General features: G+C 38.6%; 1 protein-coding gene across 11 annotated transcripts in view; it reads left to right on the top strand.

Annotated features, from left to right (window-relative positions):
* KCNMA1 (potassium calcium-activated channel subfamily M alpha 1) overlaps positions 1-25,151 on the top strand; it is an 898,917-nt gene that overhangs the window by 737,572 nt on the left and 136,194 nt on the right. For 6 of the 11 annotated variants that reach the window (XM_045022996.1, XM_045022994.1, XM_045022995.1 and 3 more), the window contains exons 16-18: positions 4,339-4,407; positions 16,013-16,024; positions 24,537-24,623. In XM_045022996.1, the coding sequence (XP_044878931.1) occupies positions 4,339-4,407; positions 16,013-16,024; positions 24,537-24,623 (168 nt within the window). The remainder of the gene's footprint in view (positions 1-4,338; positions 4,408-16,012; positions 16,025-24,536; positions 24,624-25,151) is intronic. The other 5 variants (XM_045022993.1, XM_045022997.1, XM_045022992.1 and 2 more) reach the window with 1 other exon arrangement.

Raw genomic sequence — 25,151 nt, 5'->3', positions numbered from 1 at the left:
ATACATTCTCTATCTTAATCACATCTATTTCACTGTTTCTTTACTTTTTGGGGTGTTACCAATTTATGTGAGACTCTCTGTCTTTTAACAATCAAAGATAAAGTGAGATGAAAACTTACAGAGGGTGGGGGTCTCTATTTATACACTATAACAGCTACTGTTTTGGCTTACTTAGAGTTAATTAATGTTTAACAAGTTTTATACAAAGTATTTCTTTGAGCTTAACAAGTTTTATACCAAGTATCTCTTTGAGCAGGGTTCACACAGACACAGCTGGTGGCTTGCAAGCTAGAATCACAAATTTACTTTTAACATAAACCTTTAGTTATAAGGCATCAATTAACAATAAGTCATTTTTCATATAAACCATGTCTAATATAAACCTTCTTTAATATCCCTACACCAAGTTTTCCAGGGCCCCCGGAGTGAGTGAAGGGCCCCGCTCCAGGGGCCCTGAAAAACTCTCATGGGGGCCCCTGCGGGGATTGGGGCAAATTGCCCCACTTGCCCCCCCCCTCTGGGCAGCCCTATTTTGTATGACTACACGTCAATACAGATAGGCTTACATATTTCGTAATCCACCTCATGTTATGTCCCTTGTTTGGGGTTTTTTGTTTCCCCCTCACCTCTTGTCAGGATACATGGAAATTTCTGTTTTGCCTCTTATAATTCTCAGTTTAATCACTTTTCCCATTTAGTCTTCAGTAATGCATGTTTTGAACAAATTTGTGATAATGTGATGAACAAGGTTGTATAATTATGAAGTATTATTGATGATTAAAAATTACTGAGTTAATGGAATAACCCTCTTCTCCCCCTTGCGCCTCCCCCCCCCCCCGACAAAAAAAGTTATGCTTCAGAACAACAGTGGAGCTGCTCCATGGCGATTACTCTAACCTCAATGATGCAGTAGTGTTTGTGCCTCCTGTACTGTCCTTGCATTGTGGATTTTGACAAGTGGCTCCACATAGTCATTCATTGGCCATGCCCCTGCCTCACTCCACCTGCAAAATTTGCCATAGATGAGAAACTGAGTGCCCCTGTCCCAGGGCCTCTTCATTTCCTGCTCTCTTTCAGCAGAACTTAGGGAGGTTCTGCTCTTTATGACCCTTCCCACTCACAAGTGGAAGGGAGGGCATATAATTTGGCTTGATATTAGTAAAAATGATATAGTTAATGACATACTGTACAGTATCTCTCACATACTGAAGCATAAACATCTAGAAATCCACCACCCTCTGCATTTGCTGGAAATATGAGATGTCTCACATAGAGCTGTCTTAAGGTGCTGAGAACTCTGGTGTGATCCAATAAATCACCTAAGCAGGTGCTTACCTTTTAGGCATGTGATTAGTTCCATGAAGTCAGTGGATCTACTTACATGTTTGAAGTACCTGCTTAAGTGCTTTGCTAGATCTAGCTAGAATGTGCTTCAGCGTATAGGTTTGAGCCCCTAATCAGAATGTCAGATCTCAGTTCATTGATTCAGAGGACAGCAGAAAACTCCCATACTCCCTGTCAGTATAAAATAGTGGGTTGCTGACCCTGCATTTAATAAGCTGTCCATAGTATTTTTTCATGGATTGTATGCAGTGTGGTAATTTCCACTCCACTATACAAGCCTTGCTGAACTCACAATATTTTCAGATGATGTCTTTATCCAGCAGGAAAGAAGCATTTGAAATTTCTGTTTATCAGATTCTTAAAGGACACAAAGTACTTGGAAATGCCTGTGTTAAGTGATAAAAGGGAAAACAGCAGTCACTAGACCTACTTTAACATCCAGAATTATCCACACAGAGTACAATCAATTTCAAATAACAAAAATAATATATATACAAAATAATTCCAGCATTTCTAAATGCTTTATTTAATTTAAGAGACTATTGTAAATATATTTATCAATTGGAAATTTATTCATGTGTTATTAATATTAGACAAGAAAATAAAATCTCAATGCACATACTTTTGATAACTGTGACAGGATTTTTGGTTACAAGTAAATGGGAGATGCTCTTATTTTTTCTGAGGGTAGGATCTGGTTCTTAGTCAAAAGTAGCTTGGAGAAAATGTAAATGGCCAGAGCTGGCTTTGAGAAAAAACCCTTTCCCATCCAATAGCTTGTTATATAAAATACCTTTTGTGTATATGTTAATGCTCTGTGTATATTAATAGCTCACAAAGATTACATCTTTGTGTTCCACTGCTCAGATACTGTGGTAGTAGGTGCCTTAGAAATAGGAGATATTTATACATATACACATACCCATACATATCCCAATACTTTAATGTACAAAGAGTACAGCAGGTTTCCATGTCTAATTTATGCCAATTACTAGCCTTACCAGTCAAGAGGGCTGATTTAATGGCAAGAGCAATTTATTTCCCTCTGGGTAGGTAGAAACAGTTGGAATCAGCTTCTTAAGAGCCTTTGTTCATGAACATCTGTGTTCAAACTCCTGTAGTTAACAGATGATGCTCGCAGTAAAAAAATAAAAATAAAAAAGATTAAGGCTTCCTGTAAATGTCATTGTCAAATTTTGTGGATCTCTACATAATCGTTATTGGGAGGGAAAGTGATCTAACTTCTTGCTATAGCACTTTTATTGAGGTGATTGCTAGTATAAGACCTTTGTGTGACAAATGGCATTTTTCTGTTTCTGATATTATTTTGCAGCCAGCAACATACATTATGTTAGTCTCATCAGGCTAAGTTTCCAGAAGTGGTCAGACAGTAAGATTTGCCTGGGCAGTTATTGAATTGCACAAGCAAGTACATGTAACAAAATATTTTCACAGCTTAAAAACACTTTTAGCCATGCAAGTTGATTTGAATATTAAGTACTGTAAATGTGAATGTATACTGATGCTAATACACTATGCCACTTTCCAGCTGACAAGGAGCTATTGTCTCAGCCACCTAGCCCCTGCATAAGTTAAAGCTCCTGGGCTGGGGTGGTGTCCAATCAGAGTTTTAATTTACACCAGTGGAGAATTGGACACAGCTTTGCTCTTGAATGGCTTCTCCAGCATCCTCTCCGACCTCAACACACACATTTCCTTCACTTACAATGGGAGAAGTGGGATGTTCCAGCATAGGAAGCTGCAGAGCCACCTCTTGCAGCTTTGTGCTGGTCAGAAATTCTCCCTATATAAGGGGAATTCTCTACTGCAATTTTCTGTCTGCTTGTGGTTCACTTTATGCAGCTTAAGCAGTATGGACAGGAAAATCTGGCTCTGTAATGTAGTGTCTAGTAGCCTCCCCTCATGTTGCATCTTTCTGTTTGCAGGTTTGATTTGTGGGAGTCTAAAGAACTCCATTGTTTTACAATTATTTACTTAGCGCCTTGTCCACTTAGTTTACTTAGTATACTGTCCATGTTTTCCACATTAACTGTACAAGAATAGTGTACTAAATACGTTCATTTTACATTGTCCTAAGTACATAATTATAAAAGGGTGAAGTTCTCTAAACTGTATAAACACATAAAAGAAATACTCCAAGAAAAATACATGAATCACATTTCACAAGTTAATAGCATAAGGAGGCATGTAACATAGTATTCACTTAAATTTGAGTGATGAAAACGGAATACAAATACTTTCTAGCTAAGAATTTTAGTTGGTTTTTCCGTATGTTTTATTTTATAATTCTGATATTATCTGCATTTCGGAAGATAGTTGATCGGGTGTTGGACTCAGTGGGGACACACTGGTGTAAACCTGGTGCTTCCTGGAATGTATTGGTAAATAATGGCTTTCACAGATTTTCACAATTATAGTGGTGTTCATTAAAAAGTCAGTATTTGCCTTTCCACACATTTCCCCCTACATTTAGAACAGGAGATAATTTTGCTAACTGAGGTAATAATTGGCAAATATTGACTTTTTAATATATCCTTCTCTGTTTAGGGTTTTAATACTGGAAAGTACGTTGTTTAATGAATGTGCAGTACTGGCAACAGGAGTCCTATAGCTAAATTCCAACACAGATTTGAAAATTTGGCCCCTGATATCCGCAATACAAAACAAGCACATGTTTGGTTTTGAGTATTGTGCCCTTTACTAGTTAATAAAAGTTATGCTGGTGCTGTCAACTTGCTAGAGTGATATATGAATGAGGGTGATTGTTGTTAACCTTCACAATGGAAAGGCCTTGATAAGTGCTATATCTACAGCCAGTTGAGAATTTTGTTAGGTTTTTAGCAAAAAAATCTCATGAAAAATGTGTCCGTTTTTCATCACAAAATGTGGAATTTTGAAATGTTTTGACCAATACTAGATATATGATAACAATCATGAAAAAGCACTGAATCTTGACTTCTTTTCTTCCTGCAGACTGGTGTTTGCGAAGCTAAAGCTCTTAATGATAGCCATAGAATACAAGTCAGAAAAACGGGAAAGCAGGTACGTTAATGACTACAAAATTTGACAGCTTTTCAGTATGCACCATGGACAATTTGGTCTCACTTTTTTTTCTGAATGAACATAGCTCTTTTTATGCACGTGAAAGCATTTCAAAGCATAATTAATGTGGCATCACTATACACCAGTTCACATAATACTGGCAGGCTCTGCCTCTCTCCCCCTCTGCACCTGAATTAACATTATGTCAAATACTTTGCTGGAAGAAAGGCTGGTAGTTTTATGTACAACTTACTTCAATGAGTGTCACTTGGTATCAGTGAAACAAATGGCTTCCACCTTTTTTTTTTCCCTGGCTGACCTCATGAAGGAGCCAGTCTGCTCTAATCAGAAAAGTAGCGTATTTTACTGGACTGTCAGGAATGAAAGACAGCAACAATCTCATGATAATATGTGCTGTATTATGTACTACATCCATTTCTCTGCATCACAGTTTTAAATGAATGAGATGAGAAAGCTATTTTTAGAATAAACATGGAAGGTTTGGACAGTATAGATACAATAGATAGATATAGATACATATCGTATGTGTGTGAGAGAGCGTATAAATAATATGATTGAGCTTGGAAGGATTTCTTTTAGTTAGAAAATCTGAATATGCCAATTTCACTCTCCATTAAAAATTGAAGGAAAAAATCTTTATAGCTAATAACAAAAATTTACAGACAGAAAAAGAGTTGTTTTGTGTATAAGAGCTAAAAAGAGTCTCAGCTTAATGTGCACTTGTGTCAGAATTCTATCTAATTTATCAATACCTCCATCTGTGCATTCACACCACATTCATTATTAGCTGAGATGGTAACAAAACCTCCTGGTCTGTTGCCAGTGTGCTCTAAAAGGGCATGATGCAAAGTAATTGTCGACTTACAAACTGTATTAAATATTTCTGAAATATCTTACCAACATACTGTAGACAAATCCATTGCAAGTTTCTGTAGTAAAACTGTTAACATACGTAGAAGTCTGTCATCTTATCTTTTTGGTAACTGGTCACCTAAACCTAAGATGGAGGTGATATTGAGTTTATACAGCATTAGACCATGTCTACACTACCACTTCTGTCGGCAAAGCGTATGTTGTGCAAGGGTGTGATAAAACACACCCTTGTGTGACATAAGTTTCGCCAGCATAAATGGTAGTGTGCACAGCATTATGACAGCAGGAGAGCTTCTTCCACCAACATAGTTATCACCGATTGTTGGAGGCGGTTTAATTATGTCAACAGGCAAGCTCTCTACTGTCGGCATAGAGCGACTACACAAAAGATCTTACAGTGGCACTGCTGCATCCATACAGCTGTGCCACTGTAAGGTCTTTAGTGTACATATAGCCTTAACCTTCACCTGAACAACCAGTTCACTTCTTAAACGAAATATCACAACTTTGGACATGTTTTTATATTTTTTAATTATTTGTTTAAAGAATGTTTAATCATTCCTAAGTATCCATTTTCTGTTAAAAAGAATCTATTAAAAAAGCCATGGGGTATCCAAGACAGTCTGAATGTTTCCACTTGTTAAGTGGATAGTTGAAATATAGCTCTCGTTTAATGTTTGATTTTACATCCCTCTTTTTTTTTACAGTCCTCTGACAAGTGATATGTGAAATGGTGTATGTGACGCTGGATTTTCTTTTTGTCCAATACCACTGCAGATTAAGGGGATCCTTCTTTTAAGTCAGAATTTTGAAATGTTTTCAACTCCCATGGGCTTATCTTAAAATAGATACCTTCCAATGAATAGCCTCATTCTGCATTAGCAGGTGTAAAGGGAGCAATTTATTGTTATGTTTAATCAGTTTCATCCATTACGAGAAAGGACAATACAATAGAAACATTACTGGTAACTATTTACATGAAGTTCTTGGTTTATACTGCTCCTCAATAAGAATTCATACTCAACTTTGCTGTCATTGCTTCCATTGTCATTCTGTGACATAAGTGTTGATATCATAGCTTTTCTTCAGTAATTTAGTAGAGGATCCATCTCCTATGTAGGTCAACTGGAGCCCTTCCACCAACTTCAGTGGGAGTTGGATTGGTCCTTATTCACAAGATGGTACAGAAAAGTCAAATAAAATAACACAGCATGATAGAGCATCCACTTATATATATATATATATATATATTCATTACTTAATGTCAAAAGTTAAAAGTTCATAGTAAAGAAATATGGTAGAAAGTGAGGACAACAGAATTTCTAGGAAAAAATAAAATACTAATGAAGATGAGTTAACAGTTTTGAGACTGTGAGAGCACAGTATTTGTTATACAACAGTAGAGAAATCCACTAGTTGGAGGTCCAGCTTTTGCTCTGTTAAACTAGTGCCAAAATAGTACTGTTGTTCTGATGAACCAGGGACTGTTTTAAGGTTAATTATCTTGTGAACCACCATAGCTAGAATATTTACATTTCATTAGAAAGCTTGGAATAATCACTTTCCAGTGACATGTAACGTTAATTTATAGTTCTGCTTGTCCATGTGATACTGGACCTCAGTATCACATACTTCTGATACCATCCTGCATTTCTACCATATGCTTTGGCCCCAGTTAACCAGAGCACTTAAGCATGTGCTTAAAAATACCAGTAAATAATTAATGTAATAAATTAAATGAAACCCATGCTTTAAAACCAGGTAAAGTCCCATTGAGTTTAATGGGACCTCAAAGTTAAGCACAGGCTTAAGTGTATTGCTGAATTGGAACATGTTAATCTAACCAGAAATGTAATGGTAGAAACCATTCATTTCTCACTTTTTAGGGTTTCTTGAGAATATTGGCTCCTAGAGTCACGCCTGAATTGAAGCAGAGAAATGAGAAAGCAAGACAATGATCAGAATAGCCTGATTTTAAGCATGGGGAGTCAGTTTATTGCATTCATTATTCACCAATATTTTTTGTTGCTGTTGATTGTGGTGAAAATATCAGACCATTTTTCCTCCAATTCTAATGTCTTCAGCATTTAACTGGGCCTTAATTGGTAGTTCCTCTTCAATGTGAATAGGGAAGCTGCCTATACCATGGGATTGAACCCAGCTTCTCTCACTTCTTGGGTGAGGGGTCCACAGTGAAGGTGTACAAATTAACTTGCCTCCTTGTTTTGTGAAACTTTTGAGAAGTTCTCCACAGTTTACATTTGATGGCAACAAAAATGTTCAGAGGAAAAAATATTTAACTAGATTCCCTTGCTTTGAGGACCAGTATAGCATGATGTTCCTGAGTCCGGAAACATTTTGAAGCTCCAGTACCAATTTTTTCAGGGCCAGTGAAAGATTACTTATTTGAGTAGTGTCCCTGTGGGTGCTCCACTTCAGGTGTGCATATACCCCTGAGATTTGATCAGAAACTTTTGGTAGCAGTGCTCGTTCAGCTGACGCATACACCCTGCACACCCTCGTGCCCCATACCAAGGCTATATAGGGCTTCGCGGGCAAACCGCACTCAGTTTCTTTTCAACCTCCTTCAGCCAGAGACAGAATTTAGTGTGCACCTGTTTCCTCTTTTATTAGTATTCTTAGTATTAATAGTTCTTAGTAGTAGTAGATTTAGTGTCTTATAGATGTTGGAACGTTTGTTCTCATTTGTTTTTCTCTTTTCTTTCAAAAAATGTATATATACATATTTTTGTTTGTTTGTTTTTCCCCCTATTGAGGGGCCCTAACAAATCTTCTTCTGTCTGGGGTGCTGGGCTCCCTGGAGTTTAAAAGATGCCTCTCTTGTCAAGAAGTAATCCCCATGAGTGACAGGTACTCCCAGTGCATTTGTTGTTTGAGAGACACTCATATTCCCAGCAAGCACAAGATCTACACTTCTTTTAAGGGAAGGTTCCCATAAAAACAGGGAACTAAAGTATAGGCTCTTAATAATGGAGCTAACCTTAAGACTGGCTTCTGACCAGATGCAGAAAACCCACCTGTACAAGCTGTTAGTGCCCTGTCAACGTTGAGATTACAGTCACTGAGAGCTTCCAAGGTGAAGATGGCATCAAAACCCTGGTCTCTGACAATCTCTATGAGTGAGGTGCCAACAACTGTGCTGGCGGTAGCAAAAGCTTCCCATTCTAACATAAAAGAGGGGATAAGAGGAGAAGAACAGCAAGTTCCTTCTTGAAGAAGATTCAGTCACTGGAGGCCCTGAGATGGCTGCTTGTGAGGCTCTGATCACTTCAGGTACTATGAAGAACTTCAACTAAGTCCTATACTACAGCGGTAAAGGCCTCAGCACCAAAGACTACTATTACCAAGAAATAGTGGAATCCACTATCGCCTTGGTACTCACATCAATGCCTTGGACAATGGCATCTGGAACGTCATCAGTGCCCGTATCAACTTCTTTTGTGCTCCTGGTATCACAGACATTTTGGTACTTGAAAGACCTCACGGTACCGAATGAGCCTGAGTCTCCACTCCTTGTGACTTCTGGACACCTCTCAGTACTGAGGTCTGCTGAGTCACTGACTGCTCATGTTTCTGTGAGACCTACGTCTTCCCTAACTTCTACTATCCATGAAGCAGGGTTGCCACCTCTCATACAATATGTGAAGGAGCATTCTGACTCAGACTCTGAACTTCCAGTTCAAGGCTCTCCGCTTTATTTCAGAAGACATTATTCCCTGATGCAGATGCAACAAAGCAAGATATCAGACCCCTGCCTACAAATATTTGGGATGACCAATGTTGGATATCTCCCCCCCACCATGCCTTTTGGTTCCCCTCACTGGCCTTACTGAGTGGCACACTGTCTGAAGTGGTTCACGACCATGAGTGCCAACTCATGGGGAGACTGTCAAAAAACAGGGCAGATACCCCAAACTGTCCATTAGATTTCCCCAGCCCAGTAACAAATGTGAACGGAAGTGCTATAATTGTCCTACCATGGAATCACAAACAGACTGAAATGCCCAGGAGGACTGTCTTGCAACTGAGGCAAGCTTGATTTTGTAATAGTTGGTTGCTATATACCAAAGATCACTAAAGATTCAGGTGGCTGCCACTCCCAAGAGACCAGTCACTTACCTCAAGTCAATTTGTACCTCAGATCTACATCAAAGACAATGCTTGTAGCCAATCCTATAGTAAACTAACTAACAATTTATTAATTAGGAAAAAGAAATACAGATTAAAGCAGATAAACATATATACACAAATGATTTATAGTCTGTGGTTCGAAAAGGTAACAGAATTGTAGCAATCTGTCAGCACTGAATGTCTTTTAGGGCTAACCCAGGTTCAGTCTGGGGGTCTCTGCTTCTGTTTCATAGCTCCAACCTTGTCAAAGTCCAAAAAGCAAAAGAGATGAAAAAATTTCTTGTTCATCATCTTTATTTCCTCCTTCCAGAATCCAAGCTGATGGGATGAGCCGTTTTTTCATTTGGATAGCTACATGGGTGTGAAGGGGCAATTAACAAAATCTTTGTATTGTGATGTCCCACAATGGCCCATTTAGTTTTCATGGCCTTCTTAATCAGCAGGAGACAATCTCATCTGACTGATGGTTTCAGGGTAACCATTTTTTACAGTTATAAAGCATGTGATAAAGATATTATTAATGAGGTTAATGCATGCAGCAATTTACAAGCATTTCATAAAATCTAAACACTAAACATATTGTTACAAATTCAATACCCATACTGACACACTGGCAAAAAGAATGGTTCACAGCAATGAATTTCAGTCCTTGGCTGGGGCCTAAAGCCTCGACAAGAGCTGGCACCTGGTTTGTCAGCGTCACGCTCGGATCCTTTCTCAATGTACCACCAGCGATTTCAAGGGACCATGATTCCCAGGAACACAGAATCCCTTGTTCCTGGATACTACCCATCTGTCCTCCCCATTCTGAGCCAAAGGAGACCTTGAAGGAGCAAGAGGCAAGGGCAGAGAAGGAGTTCTTGCCCCCCCCCGAAATATTTCTTGTCATCATCTGACGAGGCAGTAATGCCACAACTGCCTTCATTAGCCAAAAGACTTTAGGCAATTCCGGGACCTGATAAAACAGGTCGCTGACACCCTGCAAATTCCCCTGGAAGAAGTCCAGGGTTCCCAGCACAGACTTCTGGACATGTAGCACAGTTCTACCACAGCACAGGTATCACTGCCAATTAATGAAGCCCTTTCTGAGCCAGCCATCTGGCAAACTCCAGCAATGCCCCCAACCCCTGCAATTGTGCTGATTAAAAAAAAACCAACTACATTCCGACCAGGGATTTCTGAGTTTTTGTTTTCTTGCCCAGTACCAGATTCTCTGGTAGTGGACAGTCAATGAAAGGGGCAGGCAACATACCTCAAAAGCCACCACTTATAATAAGGGCCAGAAATGTCTGGATCTTTTTGGTTGTAAAAGCTACTTATCAGTAACCTCATAGTTCATGATAGCCAACCACCAGGTGCTGAAGTCAAAACATGACTATCTGAACTACCTGATCATTTGCCACAGGAGCACTGAGAACAGTTTGAGCAGCACAATAATGGAGTATCAGTTCTTTGCAAAAATATCACTGCAGGCTTCACTCGGTAAATGAACCCTACAGCTGGAGCTATTTCCGCAGCAGTGGTGATGAGACAAGTTTTCTGGCTTCAGTTGTCTAGATTCCTGTGGGAAGTACAATCTATAGTGGAAGGTTTACCTTTCAATGGCCACAAGCTCTTTGCAGACTCCATAGATGACTCGCTTCATACCTAAAAGACCTTAGGGCGACACTTTAGGTCTTTGGGGATATACACACCTGCAAATAAGAGAAAATTTAGCAGATCTCAATCAGCACAAAGATCTCACCCTGTTCGATTTTCCATCTTCCATAGGCCACCATAACCACTAGCTAAGAAATTGATATTTTCAAAGAAGACGCCTACTACCACATTGACTGTTTCATCCCAACCATCAACATCATCTATATGCCAATTTTGATGGTTTGGTCGAGTCTAAACCACCAAGTGACCAGAATTTCTCGGGTGCGTTACACAACCCCCCTACTCAATTTGGGGTACCGCCTCTCTCTATTCCATTGAGTATGGAGGCCATTACATTGGGTTATACTATCCAATTTACCTTAATCCTGCCTCCCACTCCCCTTCCCTGTCCCTCTTCATGGACCCCTCTTACGATCAATTACTGACACAGGAGATCTCATTGCTCCTAAGTCTAGGAGATATAGAACCAGTTCCACTTCAACACAGGAGAAAAGGGTTCATTCAAAATATTTTCTGATAGTAAGAAAAACAGGGATTGGAGGCTGATACTAGATCTCAGACAATTAAACAAGCATGTCAGACATCTGAAATTCAGGATGGTGGCCCTAGTAGCTATAATTCCCTCCCTGGAATTAGGGGACTGGTTTTTGACCTTTGACTTCAAAGATGCCTGTTTCCACATAGCAATTCATCCCTCTCGAAAAAAGATTTCTTCATTTCACAGTCACAATTATTACCAGTATCAGACCCTACCCTTTGGCCTGTCATCCACCCCATTGGTGTTCTCAAAGATCACAGTGGTCGTAGCAGTCTACCTCCGTCATCTAGGAATAAGCCTTTCCCTACTCCGACAATTGGCTCCTCAAGGGACAATGATATCAGGAGGCATGGTTGGCAGTTCAAACAACAACTTCACTATTCCAAAGTCTAGGCCTGCAGATAAATCTTGAGAAATCAATTTCAACCTTACACAGCAAATTCTCTTTATATGAGAATTTTTAGATTTGATAATGAGCAGAATTTATCTCCCTCTTGACAGGTTCCTTGCTCCTTATCTAAAGAGTGCAGCTGAACCCTCAAGTTCCAGCAAGGACATATCTGCAACTGCTGGGACACATTGCAGCTTGCATTTCTGTGACTCAGGTTGCATCCTTGATGTCTCCAGGGGAGGCATAGAACAGTTTATGTACCGAAAAACACAGTCTGAACAAACAAGTATCTGTCCCCAACTGGCTCCTTCAGTCACGCACTTGGTGGCAGAATCCTTCCAAGGTTTGTGCAGGAATCCTGTTCACCCAGAATCTCCCTATTATTATGTTAACATCAGATGCTTCCCTCTTGGGATGGGGTCATGACAGGAACAATGCTCGCTCATCAATATGTTGGAGTTAAGAGTGGTCAGAACTGCTTGCCTTCACTTTCTTCCCCTACTTAAAAACAAGTCCATGAAGATCATGACAGACAACATAGCTTGCATGTATTATATCAATCATCAGCGGGATGTTCACTCCCCCCACACTGAACTGAAGCAATAAAGCTGGAACTGGTGCATAGCCAATCAGATAATCATCTCGGATTCTTACCTCCCGGGTACACAAAACAACATGGCAGAAAACCTCAGCAGACATTTCTCCCTAAATTACAAATGGGAATTGGATTCTTGAGTCTTCAAAAAAATTCCTAGCTTGAGAATGTCCACAGGTTGACCTTTTAGCCACGGCAGCCAACACGCAGTACAGGAAATTCTGTTGCAGAGGGGAACTTGATCCTCAATCTCTAGGAGACGTTCTCTTTATTACATGGACGTTTTCTTTATGCATATCCTCCAACTCCATTGCCTTTAAAAGTCCTCATCAAGTAAGACCAAGCCAAGATCATTTTGATTGCACCAACTTGGCCAAGACAAGTTTGGTTTCTTACCTCATTAAATTCACCTTTTGCCCTGCATGGCAGCTACCAATCAAACCTCTACTATTGTCTCAAGATGCAGGTCAGATGCTTCATCCCAATCTGAACATTCTGCAACTACAAACATGGTTCCTCAGTGGTTCTCCAGACCAGAAGCTACCTGTTCATCGGAAGTACAAAATGTACTTTTAAATAGCAGAAAGAGATTTACCAGACACACTTGCCTTCAGAAATGGAGAAGATATAATCTTTGGTGCATTTGGTGCCATCTTTCTCCTATCTAGTCATCTTGTTCCACAATCTTGAATTACCTGTTGGAATTGAAAGCTTCAGGTCTTTCTGTGGGTTCCATCCAAGTTCATTTAGCGGCAATAACAGCTTTCCATGTGCCAGTAGTAGGTTTCTTAATATTTGCTCAACCAAACAGAGCAAGATTCCTGTAAGGCTTTATGAGTCTTTTTCCTCAGATTAGAGCCCTGACACTGCTTTGGGATCTCAACCTGGTTCTTAACTGTCTCATGAAACAGCCCTTTGAGCCACTGGCTATGTGCTCACTGTTACATCTGTCTATGAAGATGGTCTTTTTGGAGGCCATTACTTCTGCTCGAAGGTTTGCAGAGATGGGGGCTTTAATTGCAGGCCCTCCGTTTACTGTGTTCTCCAAGGGGAAGGTATCATTATGACCCCATACAAAGTTTTACCTAAGGTTTCTGCTGAGTTTCACATTAACCAAACTAGTCACCTTTTGTTTTGTTTTTTCCTTAAGCCTCATTGGCCTACCCAGGAGTCTATCTTCTATACATTAGATGTTAAGAGGGCATTAGGCCTTTTACTTTGACAGAACCAGGCCATTCAAGAAGACCCGTAGACTCTTTGTTTCTATTGCAGATAGGTCAAGGGGGAGCCTCTGTTTCCACTCATTAACTTTCTATATGTATTTCTGGATGCATTATTGTCTCTTATTGTTTTGCTGAGGTTCCGCCTCCACTACAAGTGACTGTGTGCTCTACTAGATCATGGTCTATGTTGGTAGCCCACTCAAAAATGTTCCAGTTGCTGAAATCTGCAAGGCTGCAACATCGTCATTGGTGCATATGTTTTCTACCCACTGTGTCTTAGTTCATGTTGCAAGATCAGATGCTGAAGTAGGTCACGCAATTCCTTCTTCACCGATGGACTCTGTTCCAAAACTCCCACCTCCTTGAGGGATTACTGCTAGGGAGTCACCTGAAGTGGAGCACTCACAGGCATGCTACTTGAAGGAGAAGAAGAATTTACACAGCTTGTGTAGTAAGACGAGTTCTTTGAGATTTGTGTCCCTGTGGGTGCTCCACTACCCACCCTCCTTACCCTCTGTGGGACTTTGTGGTAGAGAAGGAAATGAGGGCAGTTCACTCATGCGGCCTTATATAGCCTCGTTACAAGGTACAAGGATGTTCAGGGCTCATATGCAGGCCAAACAGGCACTGCTACCAAAAATCTCTGCTTAAAGGCACATGGGGCGCATGCACATCTGAAGTGGAGCATCCACAGGGACACACATCTCAAAGAACTCCAGTCACTGCACAAAGTGAGTAAGCTCTCTTTGTGTACTGGGCCTGCACAACAAACCAGACGATAACATTTTTTGTCCCTGATTTCCATTATTATCTTTAATAATACATGTTATTTATCTGTTTTTATAAGCAAATTATATACCTGTTCCTTCTGAAGTCAGTGATAGTTTTCCTGTGCAAGAACCATAGGATGAGACATACTAGTGTATGCATTTTTACAGAAATACATAGTGAAATCCTGGCGCCACTGTAATCAATAGCAAAGCTGCCATTGACTTCAGTAGAGCCACAATTTCAGCCATAGTATAAACATCCATTTCCCTAAGCAATCATTTGCTGTGTACATATTTCATGATCCTTTTTTATCTTTGTTTCTTATTTTTCACACTGAAATTTAAAGATCTATTTTATTTTGTGAAGGATATGATTAAATCCTCTTTTTAAATGTAGATCTTTTCAAAAGCTTTTCATTTAAAAAAAAAGCCTCAACTATAAATAATACAGCCATATACACAGTGAATGTAAAATTATAATTTATGAGCAGAAATTATGAAGCTACATAGACCATATTTTATGCTCATTACAAATTCTTCATATTAGATCTAATGCATAATTATATTTTACTCTATAGCATTTTAAAAGTCACATAATATATTACAGCTAGGTTCAGTTTTTAAGAGAAAACTCAATTTAAAATTTTGAGCCTGATTTGGAATTCACTAACATAGATCCCTGCACCTGTGCAGAATCTCACTTAAGTAAATGGAATTCCCTAAAGGTGCACTCTAGCTGATTCCAGTGTCAGATCAGAATCTGAGTTAGCTGCTAGTGTATTTGAAATAACGTATTCTACTCTTGGGCTAAAAATCCTGGATACGGTTGGTTGGTGTTAACATGCTTGAGAAACACTTCTTTAGATTTACTGTTTCTATGATGCAGCCCCAAAGTTTATTTCTGAAATACTATTTCTTAAACTAGTTGCAGAAACGCATAATCTCCTGTGTTAAAAAAAAATTAGTCCAAAGGGGCATGTAGAGAATCTGTCTGAGATCATGACAGAAAAAAAGTTATTGAATATACAGAAACCACATCAATGCAAATTGCAAAGACACACACAAAATCCCCATCCTAATCCCTCAATGCCGTTTGGAGTTTTCCATTGTCCCCCCTCCCTTTTCTTTTTTTTCTTTCTACAAGAGTAAGCAAGAATGAAGGCCTAACCAACATTCTTCCCTCACGCACCCTGTGTTTTACTCCTCTGTTAAATATTCTCTTTGTCTCTCCATTTATTTGTCCTCATTCTCAGCAGAAAAACCTTTTTTTAATGTTATGGTCATTGAAGAATTTTAAATAAAGGGTTTTTTTGCTTTTGTTTTGGTGTCAGTTGATTTCTTATCAAAGTGTTTGATTTGCAATTTTTTTCTTGTCGTTTGCAGAAGCCGAAAGCGGTATGCCCTCTTCGTTACCTTTCCTTCCAACCTCAACCCTACCTTCACTCCTTCTAACTTCAGGACTAATTCCTTGCCAAGAACTCAGGAAGATAACACCTTTGTCTATCTTTCTCTCTATATATGTACATATATATATATATTCATGTGTCTATGTGTGTGTGTGTATATATATATATGCATATTTATATATGAGCCCCCAATTTCAAAGAGGAGAGAAAATAGAATAATTTTGTTTCTTTATTGGTTCTTGTGACTCATGCACTAACTTCTTTGCAGGAATTATAAAATTAAATATAAGCATCAGACTTTTATTTCGTCTTGGAACCATTGATGTATCCAATTATTACATTTGGAAATCAAACTTGGTCTGCTGTTCACCGTCCTTTTTTCTCTTTTTGTTAATTTGTTTTGTATTGTGACATGTCCTCTGTGTCTACTGGTCTTTGTGCTGCCATTTTATCTCCATATTCACAACCTTATTGATAGCATCTCTTCCCACAGAGTCTTTCTGTAAAATACATGTTTCACAATACAATACTTTGTGCTCTTGTAGTTTCGCCTCCCATTAACAATGACCAAATGCCTGAATTTTTTTCCATTGCTGATCCAGATTAATTATAATACAGTACTCATTAAAGCTACCGTACTGTTCCAGTGAAGTACCTATAGGTAGTTTATGCTGTATGTTCATATTCATTTTATTACATGAGCTCATTTATTGAAACAACTCAAATGAAAGAGTTTGCTTCGTTTGTTTTTTCTTTGTGTTGGCATGTTTTGCATATTCTTCTAATAACCACATTACAGGCCTCATCTCTAGCTTACATTCCATTTTGTTGTTTTTGGTTTGAATGAAATATACAAGGTGGGACCTACTGTGTCCCTGTTTTTTAACAATTTATCAAAGTCTGACTCTTTGTGGTGTCCTTTGGAGACTCCTCATTGTCAAGACGTATTTCAGTTTCCTACTTAATCACATACTCCAACCTTAATTTCCACATTTGTTCTGTTGTGTGTGTTCTGTGTGTTGTGTTTATTTTCTTTATAGTCTTACTCTACTGTGTTTTTTGAGTCGATGTGTGAAAAGAGAGGTGGCTTCCTGTCAGTTTGGCATTGTTGATATGATCCAACTGCAGAGAAGTTACTGCAACACAGCATCTTCAAGGATCTGCAGTTGTTGCACCTCTACTTGGCTTCTTGCTTTTGAGTATATTTACCTTGTGGTGAAAGCATGCTGATTCTGTCATGTTGAGCAGTGTGAAAAAGTGTGGTACAAAGTGCAGTTGCTTGCTCCCAGAATAAAATACATTATGCTACTGAGTTCATTTATTTCTATTGTATTCCTAGTCGATTCACATCTTAAACCAAAAACACTAATTGAACTATTTTACAGTGTATTAATTTCAGTGCAGTTATTGAACTAGTGCTAGCATATCCCTGGTAAAGTACCTTATGCATGCATAGCACACTTAGTAGTCATCCTTATTAAGAACTTAATTCTTGGGAGCAACATTTTGTGATTCTGTTTGCTTGTAGTAACTAAGCTTTCATATACTGTAGCATGTAATGTTGCAATGTGTCTTTTGCCTTGTATCCTTTTTAGTGTCATAATAGAATTTTCTATGTATAGCTATATGGAATTTGTACTCATGTCAGTCATAGAGCCCAGAAGAAAGAAGCAATGCCTATGAATTACAAGCGGTGTGCAGCTGGTATTCACACAGATCCCACACGCTGGTTTGTGCACCTACCCTCACACGTGCTTTCAAAATATATTCTGAAAAGCCATAATGGTTCAAATTAAATCTATAATTTATAGTTGTTTTCATGACATGGCACAATTAAAGAGGCCATTGCACTAATATTGTGCATTTCATCTGGGCACAGCATGAACCAGTCTAAAATGGTAGCTGTGTTTATATGTGTGATATCTATAGTCAATAACATCCCATTATCTCGTTTCAGTTAATATAAGTATTATAATATGACTATTATAATATATGACTGATGAATATATTAGAGTTACTATTTTAGTTGCATGGGGAATGGTACAGTACATCTACCACAAGGTTTAAACCAGAGTTGTCATGGCCTTTTGTCATTGATTTAGTTCAAAGTTTGCCATTTTTGCTTCATTGAGTTAAAAAATGGACCTATACTTTTAGACCAGGCTCAATGGCAGTTAGGAGCGTATCTGAAAAATATGAAGAGGAATACTGCTGAGTCAGAACGGTTTTGGCATGGATCTCCACGAGTGTTGTGTTATTTATGTATGTGTACATATTACATGTTACACGGTGAGGTTAGATATTAGCAATTGGGGATTAAATTTTCAGAAGTTCATAAGTCACTTAGAAGAACAAATCCTGTGTTCCAAAGCTCCTAAGTCACTTAGTGCTTTTGCAAATTTATCCTAATGAAAGTAAAACATATAGTGCTAATAACACTGTAGAATGAGACATAGTTTGGCTCATGCTGTGGGAGTTTCCCAACAAAACTTTATCAATGCACCTCCATTCTGACCTACATCGTCCCTTTGTCTTCTAGTCTTGGGGCTCCACACAAGGTTCCTGTTAAGGTGCCTTGCCGTGATATGCTGTCTTCTCTGCTATTTCCATCCTAGTTTCCATCTGCCAGTGCATCTTAAACTAATTCCTGTCCTGTGTCATCCCTGGTAATCGAGTTTGAGGTCTTTCCTGAATAAATTTGACAGTCACACCAGACTTTGAAGTAGCTTTGTGATATGGAACCATTGCCCAGTCTAGGGACCCAAACTTGTGTTCATTTGTGATCTAATCAGAGGTTGCACTTGGGCAAAAGGCCAACAAATTAATGCACTATGACACATTCTTTTTCATAAATTCATTTTCAGTAACTATATGCAAACTAATATATAGAACTCAGTAGGAATGCAGACAACAAATCTTATGGTTCACTTTTTCTATGAGTGAGACTGGACAGTAGCTGGACAGTATGAAAAGATGGAAAAAGTTTTCTCCTCCTTCTCGTCTCAAATGTATGAACAACGTTTTTTGAATATATTCTAATAGCATAACGAAAAATTATCTCGTAGTAAGATTTCTACCAAGTCAAGTAATTGAAAGAAACTATGCTCACCAAAAAGTGGCTGGTCACTTTTTCACAATGATAATTTGTAAACTGAAATTCGGGCCATCCCATACGCGGCGTAGATATCAGATGATGCAACAGTAGTAAAGATGAGCACCCCAAGAAAGTCTCACTTATAAAAGCAGTACTAGATTTTGATGCCTATAGAGAAGGTATTTATACAGGTAACAATAACATCATGCAAACATACTGTATTTAATATTTTATGCAAACCACTGTATTGATACACTGTGTAACCAGTCCTATCCACGTAAAATGAGAGGTAATATATGCATGGCTCATGGTCTATTACTGTGACTCTGAGCTATTAGGATATTTTCTGGTGAGTGTCTGCTTAGATACTGGCAGTGGATGGTTTGTACATTTAAAACACCTGAACAGAAACAATGTGGTTCTCAATATCTTGGGAGTTCAATTAACACCCCAGAAGCTACTGTTGGATATCTCTTTCTCATGTAGGTACTTGTAGACCACAACCAAGTCATGTCTTAACCTTCTCTTGGAAAAACTAAGTAGACTGAACTGTACACAGTATTCCCGTAATATTCTCACTACCCTATCCATCTCCCTCCTTGGTACTCTCCTGCTTGTACATCCCAGAATTGTTCTAGCCCTCTTAACTACTGCATCACACTGGCAGCTCATGCCCGCTTGTTACCTGCCATGACTCTAAATCCTTTAGAGAGTCACTGCATTCGAGGATATGCTTCCTCATCTTGTAAATGTGACCTACATTCTCTGTTGCTAGATGTTTGACCTTGTATTTGGCTATATTAAAATGCAGGTTATTCAAATGAACCCACTTTACCAAGTGACCCAGATTATACTAGAGCAAAAGTTTTCAAACTATGGTCTGTGGGCCACAGAGAAATTGCTTGTGGTCCATGGAGAATTGACTGGTCACATGGTACTGCCTCCTTCTCCCTATTTTCAACTGCTAAAATGCATTAAACTGCAGCTAAAAATATATTAAATACTTTTCTAATATCTGTTTTCTATGTAAAGATCCAACAACAGCTGCCACATGACCCACACATTTATGAATGGTAGGGCAGGTTGCCAATGAGAGAATCTTTGTATTGAGATGTGTTCCATGCTGTGAAAAAAATTGAGATCCCCTATGCCAGAGGAATATACTCCTGAAAGTGAGGACTGCCAAAGGAGCTACATATCGAAAGTGTTCTAGCTAGCTACTCCTTCATTAGCACTGAAGCTAATCTAAACTGGAAATATAATAAAAGAGGGAAATTCGATTCCCTCTTTAAAAGTTCAAAATTATATGACGTTCCTTGTCTGATTTCATAGGTTGGTATTAGATTAAAAAAATGATCAAATGACTTTGTGATATCAGTGTATATTTGGAAAAATCAGGAGATGTTCATTTTTCATAGCATTGTTCCAATGCATGGCATACAATGCATTTCATAGTTTGTTCCATTCACTGCTATTCACTGTGTATAAAAAGCCTAGGGATACATAAAGGAACTGTTGAGACTAGATGAAGTTCTGGTAGAAGTCCTCTTCTAGAGCCCCAAGTTTACTATACCACACCCTCTTCTTCTCTGTTGAGAAACAAAGTAATTCAAAAAGTAGGTATTATCGTTGGCTTGTTATTCAGATACATGTCACTGTGATGATAATTAAGTTATTGTGACGTTCACAGGTTCTTTTTTCCAAGTCACTCAAAAATCTTTTACCCCTATACCTGCTTGAATCAATACTTAGCATCACTAGCCTGAGCTATATTTTGATAGCTTTTTGTAAGACAGCTGTCTCATCAGAAGTACCTTTTTTTAGTTGCTTTTATAAGCCATGCAAACTGGGTAGAATTTGCCTGTGAGTAGCTGATGCTTGTATTGCCTGTACATCAGAGTGTGAGAATAAAATCAAACCTGTGTGAGCCTCTGCCATTATTTATTGTTAATAACACTGATAAGATAAATTTATTTTTATTCCCATCACATACACAGTCACAAATCCTTATTTTGTGGTTAAGTACAAATACAAGATCTTCTGACAGATATGAAATCAATTCACGTGAGTTAGTATTATGCATATATATATTAAAGGTGAAACTGGAAATGCCACCTAAAGTTAAGTTTGCCTGGCACTTCCCATTATAAGACCCTGTTTTCAGGTGCTTGCCACCTTGATAAATTTTTACTGTTCAGGAGAAAATTTTCCATAGTGGGTGTCTGCCTCAGGCTGATCAATTTCCAAGAATGAGATTAAGGAAAAATATGTTCTTTTGCTCATTTAAAAACATTTTTAAAGCCATTTCATTTAGCATCTCCATGCTTTGGAACAAGGGCTTGACATTTGTCGTAGGGATTACTAATGTGTCAGGGATATACCTTTTTCTCTTTCTTTGAAAAAACACACAGATTTATTAACATTTGAAAAATCTATTTGCATATGGTCAGTAGAGATTTGTTACCGTTTGGCAGCTGAAATCTCAGATTATTCCACCTGCACTGAGCATGCTCCATCCCAGGACTGTCAGGGCTATCTAGGACTTTCCCTGAATTGCTTCTTTTGGCTTCTGTGGCTGCTTTGGCACTGGGTACCAGTATTGAGAGCAGGCAAAATGTCACTTTTGTGTTCTTATTGTCCCCCCTTCCCCACTGCTGGCATCCTGGCAGTTTGGAGGAGTAAGCAACCTGACTCAAATGCAGAGGGGCCAAGAATCTGATGTCGCAGGGAGGAGAGTCGCTTAGGACAAGGAACCTTGGGTGGGAAGACTGGGACTGGAAATTGGGCGGGGGGGGAGAATGAGTGGGACTGGCTGGGCAAGGAGACTGTGACTGCGATGAAGAGTGTGGGACTTAGAGACTGGGACCAGCTAGGTGAGGAGACTGGGTGTAAGATGAGGAGTTAAGGGCAAAACTAAGACAAGGAGCTGTGAGGAATGGGAAAAGATAGGACATGGACAGGCTTGAGAGGGTGGGCAGAATGGGTCAGGTTTGGGTGGGACAGGAGCAGCAAGGTCTGTGACCACAAGGGAAAACTCCCCTCCAGAATCTGGAATAGAACCCATGATTCCTGAGTCTCAACATTTTTTCTGTTAGCAAATATCTGTGAAACCCAACCACTGGCAAAGTATGTGTCTCATCCACCTCTAGTGGATGACAACTTACTGTTGCTATCAGTTTCTCTGTTAGCTTGAGTAGCAGAGGTCTGTGCGGTAGTTCTAAAGATTCCAGCCATGCAGGTGTCAATATGATTCCATGTAATGGAATTTCTGATTTTTTCAGTTTGCTTTTTTAAAACCTAGAAAATTGTATTAACCCCTCGGACCTCCCAAGTTAAAAAAAAAAAAAAAAACATTGAAGTTGCCAAATCAAGTACTCAAAAGTTAGGAAATGTCAGATTTAAGGTTGCTTTTGTATCTTTAATTGAGTCCCCTTGTGCACATGTATTATGATACGGTTTAATTACACACTATTTTCAGGACCTCTTGCCTCTTTCATTGCACAGGATGGACTGTATTTTAGGAACAAATTCGGGTTGTGTAGCAATGAAGGCTCTGTAGGATCCAAGCCTTGTTTGTTGCCGAAGTAGGAGTTGTGTCATGAATGAGGCAAGGGAGACTTTGTACAAAGTGCTATAAAATGCTAAGTACTCTGAAAAATCAGGCTGTTTAGGAAGTACTCAGGTACTATAGTGCTGAAAAACCCATGAGCCAATGAAAAACTCTGTATATAGAGCAGGGTTTCCTGCACAGGGCCACAGGTCAAGCAATAAAGATAAAAGAAACTATTGAATAGCTTTTTGTTCACTGAGCATCATCCATCCTATGCAGCAAATGAGGGAGGAGTCCTGAGCTACAAATAATATATGATCATGACAATGAGGACTGTATCATAAAACATATGCACGAGGGGCTGAATTAAGGTTGCACAGGCAGCCTTAAATCTGACATTACCTGACTTCTAAATGTTGATTTTTCAAGTTTAATATTCTTGTCACATAGGACTTTTAATGTGTACGTGTGTGTGTGTGTGTATAGGTGCATATGGGCAGATGCACACGCACAAGTACATACACATTCAGTATATAAAGTACAGCATATGAAAATGTTCTGTATTTAACAAAAACATTCTATACTTACCAGCATTATCCAACTCAACAATTTATCAGTAACAAAGACTATCTAAACATTTGATCCTGTATTTTTCCCCAAATAATAAGGCTACAAATCTTTAGCATTGCATGCACTTGCAATGTTAGCACCTAATGTCCATTCATATATACATCTTATCTATTGCTACGTTGGCATCTTTCCTAAAAGTCATTGTCTGATAAGCCTGCAAGCATCATAGTTTCTTTTAGTCCTTGTGTACTGTAAGTCTTGCATGTGTACTCATATTTCTCTTTAACTTTCAAAGATTAAACTTGACCAAAACAAAAAAAAGTGAAACATTGACAAGCTTTATGAAGTGTTTTGTCAAGTTAAGAGCTTAGTTATACTACACTTCAAAGTAAAACAAGATGAAAAATAAATAAATATGGCTACCTTATAATATTGCCTGAACCAAAAATACTCTGGTGCTAAACCTTTTTCACAATACAGCAGATATTTTACACATAAGCAGAAGATCAACACACACCATGTTAACTTACAATTTCCTCCATCAAACTGAGTTGCAGTCACTCTGTTAGGGTGGCCGGATTATTTTGTTTTCTTCCAGGTGCTGCATAGCAATGTTTTTTTTAAAATGTTATATTCATTTTATGTTTTCCTCAGCAATAGCGACTGGTTGTCTTGTACCATTCCCCTTGAGTGTATGTGTGTATTTATTATATTATGTACAATAATATAATATATACAGATAGGGGTCCCATTATTTCTCATTTAAAAAGAAATTGGCACAAGGATGTTTAAAATGGTTTCATTTGACAAATGACTCTTTGTACTGGTATCAAGTGGTGGTTTCCTTGGGGGATCTCTTCCCTTTTCATCATATCATATGAACTTTTTCATCAGCCTGAATAATAGCACAAGAAAGCTAAACTGCTCCGCTTCATACATGGTTTTTCTGAGATGCTTTTTTTGCTTTGTTTTGGTAAAAATTGCTAATTATTTGATGGCTAGAACATAAGAAACTAGTGACTTAAGAACTGAAATGGTGATATGATTTTAAGGGAAGATACATGGTTGTTGCAAATTTAAGTTCTGTAATGATACCCATTGTTGATGTTTAAGCGGTGATCCGATTGGAAATGTGAAAGAAGAAAATGGCTTCAAATTTCCTTATAGCCTTTCCTGACTAGTGGGTCCCCTAGAATAAAACAAAAATAGAGCATTTTGGAGCACTCAACTAAAAGTGATATAAACTCATAGCTTTGTCTTTTTGTTTGTTTGTGTTTCATTGAGCAGTATATTAATCAATCCCGGAAACCACGTCAAGATTCAAGAAGGTACTTTAGGATTCTTCATTGCAAGTGATGCCAAAGAAGTGAAAAGGTAATTTGTTTATTGCATCTTTTTTAATTAAAAAAATGCAGCCTCTCCCTTGTTTTATTCTTTACATTTAGAGCTTCGCCTCAACTCCCATAGAAGTCAGCAGAAGGATTTGTATTTTTTCAGTGGGGGTTGAATTGCACCAAATGTACATGCCTCTCATTTTGGACTCTTTCCCGTGGCGAAAAAACTTGAACTGAAATAAAATGAAATAATAATTTTGCAGCACCTATGAAAAAGAACCAAAGAGAGAAATGTTAAGTTTTGTTGTTTTTTTTTGGGGGGGGGGGGGGGTTAACCTCAAAAAACCCACTTTGAATATGGGCCAGATTATCTACTGTTGTAACATAATTGACCCTAGTAGAGTTATTTGAGCAGAGAATGGAGTCCCTAGTTTTGGCCTAAGGTTTATGGGTTTAGAGAAATTATTTTATATAGGGACAGTTTCAGCAACCTCAACAAATATTTGTTGTGAGCAAACTGAGCAATATTCATTTAGCATTACATTGGCGGTATGACATCCCCTTGTTA

This window comes from Mauremys mutica, chromosome 7, assembly GCF_020497125.1.
Source record: "Mauremys mutica isolate MM-2020 ecotype Southern chromosome 7, ASM2049712v1, whole genome shotgun sequence".
Taxonomy (NCBI): domain Eukaryota; kingdom Metazoa; phylum Chordata; order Testudines; family Geoemydidae; genus Mauremys; species Mauremys mutica.
This window is presented reverse-complemented; position numbering and strand designations above follow the sequence as displayed.